This window comes from Schistocerca americana, chromosome 5 (assembly GCF_021461395.2).
Source record: "Schistocerca americana isolate TAMUIC-IGC-003095 chromosome 5, iqSchAmer2.1, whole genome shotgun sequence".
Lineage (NCBI taxonomy): Eukaryota > Metazoa > Arthropoda > Insecta > Orthoptera > Acrididae > Schistocerca > Schistocerca americana.
In genome coordinates, this window is record NC_060123.1 from 116,639,594 (window position 1) to 116,649,521 (window position 9,928).

At 53.6% G+C, this 9,928-nt stretch overlaps 1 protein-coding gene across 1 annotated transcript; it reads left to right on the forward strand.

Moving 5' to 3' along the window:
* Nucleotides 1-703: 703 nt before the first annotated feature.
* On the forward strand, nt 704-5,400 carry LOC124616227 (the record flags this gene model as incomplete). The annotated part of the gene is made up of 2 exons (XM_047144530.1): nt 704-751; nt 5,335-5,400. Coding segments are annotated over 2 exons (114 nt in total), but the record flags the coding sequence as incomplete, so codon positions are not given.
* Nucleotides 5,401-9,928: the final 4,528 nt, after the last annotated feature.

A 9,928-nucleotide genomic window follows, 5' to 3' on the forward strand; every position in this document is an offset into this window, starting at 1 on the left:
GCCAGCAATGGTTCTGGCCAGCAGCCAGCAGTGGTCCCAGTCAGCTGCCAGCAGTGGTCCCGGCCAGCAGCCAGCAGCGGTTCTGGCCAGCAGCCAGCAGCGGTCCCCGCCAGCAGCTAGCAGTGGGCCCGGCCATCAGCCAGCAGCGGTCCCGGCCAGAGGCCAGCAGTGGTCGTGGCCAGTAGCCAGCAACAGTCCTGCCCAGCAGTCAGCAGCGGTCCCGGCCAGCAGCCAGCAGAGGTTCTGGCCAGCAGCCAGCAGCAGTCCCGGCCAGCAGCCAGCAGCGGTCCCAGCCAGCAGCCAGCAGCGGTCCCGGCCAGTGGCCAGCAGCAGTCCTGGCCAGCAGCCAGCAGCGGTCCCGGCCAGCAGGCAGCAGCAGTCACGGCCGGCAGCCAGCTGTGGTCCCAGCCAGCAACTGGCAGTGGTCCCGGCCAGCAACCGGCAGTGGTCCCGGCCAGCAGCCGGCAGCGGTTCCAGCCAGCAGCCAGCAGAGGTCCCGTCAGCAGCCAGCAGCGGTCCCGGCCAGCAGCCAGCAGTGGTCCCGGCCAGCAGCCAGCAGCCGTCCCGGCCAGAGGCCAGCAGTGGTCCCGGCCAGCAGCCAGCGGTGGTCCCGGACAGCTGCCAGCAGTGGTTCCAGCCAGCAGCCAGCAGTGGTCCCAGCAGCCAGCAGCCAGCATCCATCAGCCAGCAGCCAGCAGCAGCGTCGTCTCCACCGGCCAGCCAGCAGCAGCAGAGTGGGGCTCAGCACCAGTCTTCTTCGACGCCTCTCCATCCTTTTTCTTCTGTTTTCGTCATCTTACCCGTCCCTTGTTTGCCACTGTCCTTTTGTCCTGTCTGTCTTTCTCTTTTTCACAATGTCGACACCCACCACCACTACTACAGCCACTACCACTGCCATCATCTACACATCTCTCTTCACCACTGCCATCACAATCACGTGGTGTGCCCAATCCCCTCCCCCTCAGTTCATCCCACCACTCCTCACTCTCCCATCTCCCCCACTTTTTGTCGCCTCATCCGCAGCTCCTCCCTCCCACCCCTCCTCTAATCCCTTCCCTCCACTCCCTCCCTCTGCTCCTTTCATTTCCGCGGCGCTCACTAGGGTGGTCGCCTGTAGGGCCACAGCCCACACTCAACTCTCCCCTTCACCTTCTTCATCGTCTTCATCATTGCCGTCGCCATCGCCTTCGCCCTCACCATCCCCGGCGCTGACTCCAGCACCGGGACCAGCCAATCCAAGCCACCTTCCTGTTTCTCCCGTCCTCCACACCTCCTCCGCCGCCGTCAAACACCCCAGTGGCTCCCCTTCCTCCTGTGCACCTAAAAAGGCTCCACCTCGTCCCCCTTCCCCTGCCCATGATGCCATGGATGTCTACCTGCCTGTCCCTGTGCCCTCCTCTACCTCTTCCCACTCCTCTTACTGCTAGTTACTCTCCAGTCCTGATCCCTCCCTTTTTGATGCCCGGAACCTTACCCACTTCATTCGCCATTGCTTTCACAGTGCCCCCACCTCCCTCCTCACGCCTCGCCATGACTTCGTCCTTATCTCCTCCTCCAGCCCTACCCTTCACATTGATATCCTTACCGTATCCCCATCACTTGCTTTGGCCCTAATGCCTCCCTCACTCCTGCCCCATCCACGCCTCCCTCCCGCCATCACCAACCCCCGCCTTGCCCACTAACCCTCACCACCGTGATCACTCGGCTTAGTCCAACGATATCGGAGGAGGAGGTGTTGGCGGAGCTCAAGGCGCATCCCCATCTGGAGGTGCGTGCACTTCGCCGTATGCACAACTCTGTTGGCCCCACCCACCTTATGCGGGTATTTACTGAACACGTCCCTTCTGTAGACCATCTCCTGAAGGAAGGTGCCCTTCTCTTTCACCAACGCTACCAAGTTGATCCCTACCGTTCCCCTCCTCAAACCCTCCACTGCCAGAGGTGCTTGCGGTATAATGCACACCCGACATCTGAGTGGCGCGAGGCCCCCACCTGCCCACACTGTAAGCAAGCCCATTTCTTATGGCAGTGCCCCAATCTCCAGTCCCGCCCTCCTGTAATACCTGTAACCTCATTCATCCTACTTACTCCCAGAAATGTAAGGGCCGACCGCCTCCTACCACTCCTGAACTCACCATTCCTGTTCGCCCCATGGATGCCGCCACCCCTCCTGGCAATTCCGTTCGGCCCCCCCTACCGCTGAGGTCATATCAGATTCCTCACCATCATCCTCCAAAATGTTCACCCTTTCCAGCACCCCCATAACCTCCAACAGATATACCATGCCGCCCGTTCCACCATCCACCTAAAAATGTATGCCACCTACTCCCTCAACCAGGCCCATTTCACCTTCTACGGTCTTGACACCCTTGTCTAAATCCTTGTCATGGCGCGACAGCACCGTATCCTTTTCAACAACATCTGCTCCCTTCACGCCAACAAGAACCTCTTTCTGCACACCCTTGCCACCCACTGCATGGATGCCTTCCTCCTAAATGAAACCTACCTCCAACCCCACCACACCATCCACACTTCGCCCTACCTCCTTCACCACTCCGATAATCCCCTCCCGGTTGCGCGTGGCGGAGTTGCCATTGGTAACCACCGCCAGATCCCGATTCGGTTCCAACCTCTCCTTCCCAATCCCACCGAACACCTCATCCTTAGTCTCTTCTTCTCCGGCCTTACCGTCATCTGCGCCACCTCCTATGTTCGCCCTAATGCCCCTATTCCCTTCATATTCCTCTCCCACATTCTCCTCCTACGTGATTGCCGCCAACCTCAACATCCATAGTCGTTCCGCCGCCCAGTTACGGCGGTGGCATCGGTTCCTCTCCTCCCTTCAAGGTAACCTCGTCCCCATTCCCCAGCACACCCGCCTCGGATCCAACTCCACTCCCGATGTCATCCTCTCCTCCCCTAACCTCCTTGGCCGCATAATGGTGGATGCCCGGGAGCCCATTGGTAGCGACCATCTCCCTGTCCTCCTCACCATTTCAGACGGTCGTCGCCCCCGCCCCGACCCTCGTCATGACCCTCCCACGAAGTTCGTCCATGATTATTCCCGTGCCGAATGGAATGCCTACCGGGATACCCTCTCCACCAGGTCGAAGGCCACCCCTTCACCTACCACCACCCTGACGATGTTACCCATGCCGCCTCCATTCTCCAGCAAACCTTGTCTGGAGGACCACTTCCCTACTGTCGGCCTCCACCCCCACTGTCCTACCTTACCCCCGCAGGCCATCCTCCTCCTCCGTGAATCCTGCCGTCTCTACCGAACCTTCCTCCACACAAGTGACCCGGACACACTACGATGCCACCGGCAACTCCAGCGATACATCCGAAATTTGCTCGCGGCTAAGAAACGCCGAGACTGGCGACAGACATGCACCTGTTTAACTGCTACCCTACCTGTAAACTCGTCAAAGATCTGATCCGCCTTCTGTCGAATTACCAGAACTAAACCCTCCGCTACTCTCCTCTTCTCCATGATGGTCACCCCTTCCCTGACACCCTTAGTAAGGCCAATCAGTTTGCCGCCTACCTTGTCTTTTCCATCACTGACGATCCCCAGTTCGATTCCTCCCTCTTCCCAGATGTCCGCGATCAGACTGACACCTCTGTCCCTCCCCTCGCACCTGGTTTCCAGTACTTGGACAACATTGCACACACGGAACTCAATGCCCCTATCACTACACAGGATCTCATTGCTACACTCCGCACACAACGCAACACCGCTCCTGGTCACGATCGTGTCACCTACCGCCACCTACGTGAAGCTCCTGTCTCTTTCCTCTCCACCCTGGCTGGCTCTACAATGTAGTCCTGTGCACCGGCAACTGCCCCGACCTGTGGGAAACCTCCCATATCCTGATGTTCCTTAAGCCCGGTAAGCCGCCAACTGCTGTCTCCTCCTACCGTCCTATCACCCTTACGTCAGTCTTCAGCAAGGTCGTGGAATCCATACTCACCCAACGCATCCACCAGCAACTCCGCCACCACCGCCTCCTTCCCGTTACCCAGTGTGGCTTTTGGCCATTCTTTCTCTTCCGATGACCTTCACCTCACTCATCTCCTTTCCGAACAGCTTAATTCCCGTCGCTCCGCAATCTTTCTCTCCTTGGACCTCGAACGTGCCTATGACCGCATAGGGCATTCCGGTCTCCTCTTCAAGCTCCAAACCTTCGCGCTACCCATTAACTACGTCCGTCTGATCGGCTCCTTTCTCTCCCACCGTCCTTCCTACGTCACCATCCATAACACGGATTCCTACACCTTTTTTCACTCCGCCGGTGTGCCCCAAGGCTCCGTCCTCTCCCCCCTTCTGTACCTTTTGTATACGGCGTACATGCCGCCACTGGCACCCCCCCCCCCCATATCCACCTTTTCTAGTTTGCCGATGACACCACCTTCCTTGTCCTTGCCCCCACAATGCAGCATTCCCAACACCTTCTCCAATCCCATCTTGACCGGTTCACCACTTGGTGCTACCAGTGGCTGCTAAAGGTCAATCTCTCCAAAACCCAGGCGATCATCATAGGCAAAACCACCCATTTCTTCCGCCTCCTCGATTTATAACTAACCATCTATGGCCATCCTATCGCCCTCACCCCCACCCTTAAGTACTTCGGCGTCACCCTCGACCGTCGACTCTCCTGGATCCCCCATCTCTGGACAATCCAAGCCAAGGCACGCTCCCGACTCTGTCTCCTCAAGCTCCTTTCCGGCGGTACGTGGGGTCTGGACCCCTCCACCATACTCCACACCTATAAATCCCTCATCTGCCCTATCCTTTGTTACACCAATCCGGCCTGGATCTCCGCCCCCCTACCATTTATAAATCCCTTCAGATCCTTGAATGCCATGCTCTCTGCCTCCCCTATCACATCCCTCTCCCCTCCCCCACACGGATCCTGTACAACCTCATTCCATTCCCCCACCTCCTCCTTTTCCTTGAAAGGATACACATCATGTACACCTCCCGTAAACTCGATCCTTCTCACCCGCTTGTCCCACCCATCCTCTCCCACCCCCGCCTGTTGCTGCGCCTGTATTCCCATGTCCAACCCAGTCTTCATCTCTCCACCCTCCTTACCCTCTCTCATTGTGGCTTCCGCCAGGTCCCCCTCCCTGATGATGTCCTCCTCCCCTCCATCTATCCCTCCTATCAACTTTGATCCTCCCCTCCCACTTCCTGTCTCTTTTTTTTGGGCACCCTCCCTCCCCTCTCTCTCCTTTTCCCCCTCCCCCCTTCCTCCACCCCTCTTCCCCCAAGCTTCCCCTCCACCATCCTCCCTTCCCCCTATCTCCCCTGCCTGTGGCATCTCTGCTCTCCCCTCTCCCTCTCCCACCCCCCACCAGCCCCCTCCTCTCTTGGCAGGTCCCTGGACCCGCACCCGCTCAGTGGACATTCGCGCGCCGGTGATCATCGCTATCAGTGTCTCGTGTGTGTGCCTTTGTTTTATGTCAGTGTTCTTTTGCCATCACGCCACCACTGCGTGTGCGAGTCCAGGGACCTGCCAAGAGAGGAGGGGGGGGTGGGGGGTGGGAGAGGGAGAGGGGAGAGCAGAGATGCCACAGGCAGGGGAGATAGGGGGAAGGGAGGAAGGTGGAGGGGAAGCTTGGGGGAAGAGGGGTGGAGGAAGGGGGGAGGGGGGAAAAGGAGAGAGAGGGGAGGGAGGGTGCCCAAAAAAAAAAGAGACAGGAGGAGGGAGGGGAGGATCAAAGTTGATAGGAGGGATAGATGGAGGGGAGGAGGACATCATCAGGGAGGGGGACCTGGCGGAAGCCACAATGGGAGAGGGTAAGGAGGGTGGAGAGATGGAGACTGTGCCGTCGCAGTCGTCCGTGTTTTGTGAGCCGTGTCAACGGGTTTTAGTGTTTTTTCTCGTCCAGTGTGAACGGCTTCACTTTTATTGTTTTTCGTATGTACAGTTTTTGCCCGCCATTTTTATTGTATTATCTGTACCACCTTTAGGTCATATTTCTTGTACCACTCGCGGCTGAAGAGCAGCGTAATATGCTGCTGACAGCCCACCTTTGTATAAGGTGACTAAAATAACAATAAAGAAAAAGAAAACCTTCCTTACCAGTGTGTTCGTCGCACCTGAAGATGTCGGCCAGTTGCGCTGACATAATATTATGGAGTTTTCACTATGACATCCGACGTCCCGCCCAGGAACCATATATACAACATGTCCGCCAGGAAAGCCTCAAGCAACACAACCTACAACATAACCTTCGCTTAAGTACATCCATAGCTAAATAGTCTTCCTTCAGCCCAGAATAACAGTATGAAAGGGCTACACAGTTACATGGAAATTATTTTAGCCAATTGGTCACTTTACAAACAGACACCAAGCAAAAGAATAAATTAGTATCTTCCCTTCAGTACCTTCAAGAGTGTGCTCTAAATTGACCAGCATAAGCGGCAGGCTCATTACAATTATCCTCAATATTATGCTACTAATACCTGCACCCTACAGGCACTTCAACCACACAGAAGTAGAAGAGCTTTACCAATTACAAGAAAATGCAGGTAAGCAAATTACAAAGAAATCCCTTCCTAGCAGACAGTGGCATCAAACAACGGCTTTCATGTATTTACAATTACACAGTCAAAACTGAAATACTCTGTGCCATCGTGGCCGCTCACTGCACAACACTTGAAAATAGGGACATCAAATTCCTCATGGACTCGCTGTGCTTTCACACAGCAACAACTGAATCAAGCTGGATTTACACATCGCAATGCACACCACCACACTATAATCTAGTCGGTCAATTATGGACAACTACCACTGACTCAGAACAGCAAATTTGGCCTACAAAAGGACATTTGGGCTTTCCATTGTCTTGCTGTTACCTAAGTGCTCCACTAAACCTCCTCACTATATGCCGCCATCGTCTACTTTGACACTGACAAGAAGTCACAGACTGCTACATCAGGTCAACACTGTCTGCATTACAGCTGGCCATCCCCATGGTGATCGTTGCAGAAGACTATTGTTGTTTCCAAGCTGCTCACGGCTCCATTACCCTCTGCTCTCCAGGGTTTACCCTGCTTGGTAGTCATTCACAAACTCCTTGTCTTCTCTAACACATCTCCAGCGGATGAGAATGGCCAATCCCCTGCCCCCATCGCTGTAACAAAGACAAGTTGGACCAGTACGCCAACAAAGAACAGAAAAACACCACGAAAAATCTGCCACTGCTCACAGCTGCCTCTGGTACTAACATAAGGGCGAAGTGTCAGGTACCGAGATTTCTCACTGACATCCGATTTTTACTGGTGCTACTTCCTGCAACAACACCTTTGGCCAGCTGTCACAATCCAAATTTGAGCAACGCACCATACAAGCTATCAGCACTGCCCCGAAACTTGTCAGCCAGTAGCACCAATGGGATCTGGAACGAAATCAATTTCAGCACATCCTATTTGTACTGCATACTACCTATCACTTTGTCACGTGGCACTAGTAAGCCTTGCCGTGCCTCTCGCAGAGTTGTTGGGTAGTTCGAGGTAAGGATTAAGAGGTGGTGCATTGTATTAGGGAGAAAAGAGTTACATCCACAACTTGGCTAAATGAAGGCTAGGACAGTATCCGAGAAGAATATTTATGTCACCTGAAATGACCTCAAATTTTAATGAATAACTTGGTTTGAGACCAGGTACCAAGGGAGGCAGGATCGGGTTACATTTGCAGAAGGGGCCGTAATCAGTTGCTGTTGGTAAGTTTATTTTTCGTTCACGTACACTTTACTTAGAAACAACAACAATAAAAGATGACAATAAATTCAGAAGTGTTCCCCTGCAGAACGCCTTAATGACAACAAATTCATAACTATTTCTCGGCTGAAGGCCCCAATTGTGCAAGTTTAAAACTGTTTCACGTCTGAAGGCCTGAATAGCAATCTTAAGAACCAGTTAAACTACTTCAACCTGAAATTACACTTACTAAAATATTTAAGAAAGTGATCATCAAATCTGACCAAACCAAGGAGAGTGGGGGGGGGGGGGCGGGGTTTGCAGACGTTGCTACAAGAATAGGCCTGGGAAAGTCCCTCAAACTTTCGCAAGCGATGAGACGGGCAACCAAGAGTTGCATTCACTTCAAGAGATGGTAGCTCAGACTAGTGATAATTTAAACGTATGACCAATAATCATTAGCCGAATCTACCTAACGTCCGATGACCAATGCAATGACGGAATAACACACCCAAACCGGAACCGGCTGTCAGAACAACGTCTTTAGACTCCGATGTTTAGAGCATCCGGAAGCAGGAAGGAACCACTACTACCACAGTAGAAAAAAAAAAAAGCACACCACCCGGCCCACAAATCAAGAAAGCTATCGAACTACACGCCTTACCGGACTGTGGTGTCACCGCCAGACATCACACTTGCTAGGTGGTAGCCTTTAAATCGGCCGCGGTCCGTTAGTACACGTCGGACCCGCGTGTCGCCACTATCAGTGATTGCAGACCGAGCGCCGCCACACGGCAGGTCTAGAAAGACTTCCTAGCACTCGCCCCAGCTGTACAACCGACTTTGCTAGCGATGGTTCACCGACAAAATACGCTCTCATTTGCCGAGACGATAGTTTAACATAGCCTTCAGCTACGGCATTTGCTACGACCTAGCAAGGCGCCATTATCAGTTACCATTGATATTGTGAATCATGTACCGGCCAGACCGACGTTCACCTTTAATGGATTAAAGTTAAGTATTCCACCAGCTACGTCCGTTTTTCTAAATTCTAATTTCCTTGTCCTGTTCCAGACCTCACGCCAGCCTGCGTGAGCTAAAACGCGTGCCTTTCGGCTTCCTCTAGTAACCCGGTGTTGGCTCTCCTGCCAACCACAACACGGACAGCAGCGGCAATTCGAGTACACTGCCGCAACATGCACTAAGCTCCAGGGCAGGTAACTGGGGCGTTAGCGGCCACTAGGCAGGAAAAATACCACTGGTTTAACTTCACAAATAATAACATATAAGGCGACTGATGACCTCAGAAGTTTAGTCGCATAGTGCTCAGAGTCAAGCCAATAACATATAGAAAGCAACAATTAATAATAGGAAATGGAGGAAGGCTAATTAGGTTCGCCTTCCCCAAATGCTCCACTCGCACCTCTTCGTCTCGGCGACACTGCGAGCAGCAACACGCAAACAAATGGCGAGATCTCACAATGGGGAAGGTTTCACTCAACTTAAGCTTCCTGGGTCCGGTAGACGACGAGGTTGTACCCCTCGCGACTACAGCCATTCCATCCGGCAGTGCAGACGTGCCGCCACTGGTCCCGGCGCGTTCCGGCGCTTTGCGGACCTGGCTGCTCGTCCGTCCCCAACCGAACTGCCGACTCAGGAAACAAGAAAACGTAGCCCCAAAGACCGTACCACCGTTACTAGATACCGGTAACCGCCGCTGCTGCCGCTAGCGGACAGACAACGCTTGCAAACGGAGTGGCGCCAATGAACACAAGAAGAAGACGACAACCGTAACTATACCAACAAAACGATGCCAGTCTAGCAACGGCACCAAAACGAGCCGCAGCACGGCTCATACTTATTGATCCTGACCGAAAAATACGAACAAAAGTATCAGTATTTGTGTTAAACGTTTCACAGACGACGTATTCATTAAAGATAGAGCTCGAAATCGTAATGGTGAAGTTTGAGACAGCGAATCGGCTGTGTTGGTTTCGAATAACACACTCAACAATTGGCGTTCTACGATTTAGTGCAACTATGGAAAAATCTCAATCTCGGCTACTAGAGTGAGATTTTAGCCTCGGCCCAAACAAATGTGAGTCCACCATGTTACTCTATGCTGAAAAGAGCACACACGTGTGCTTTGCGTCCTCTACGAAAGAAGACAAGAGAGACAGTGTTGCGTTATCTGTCAGGTTGAAAGCCTTTGTCATA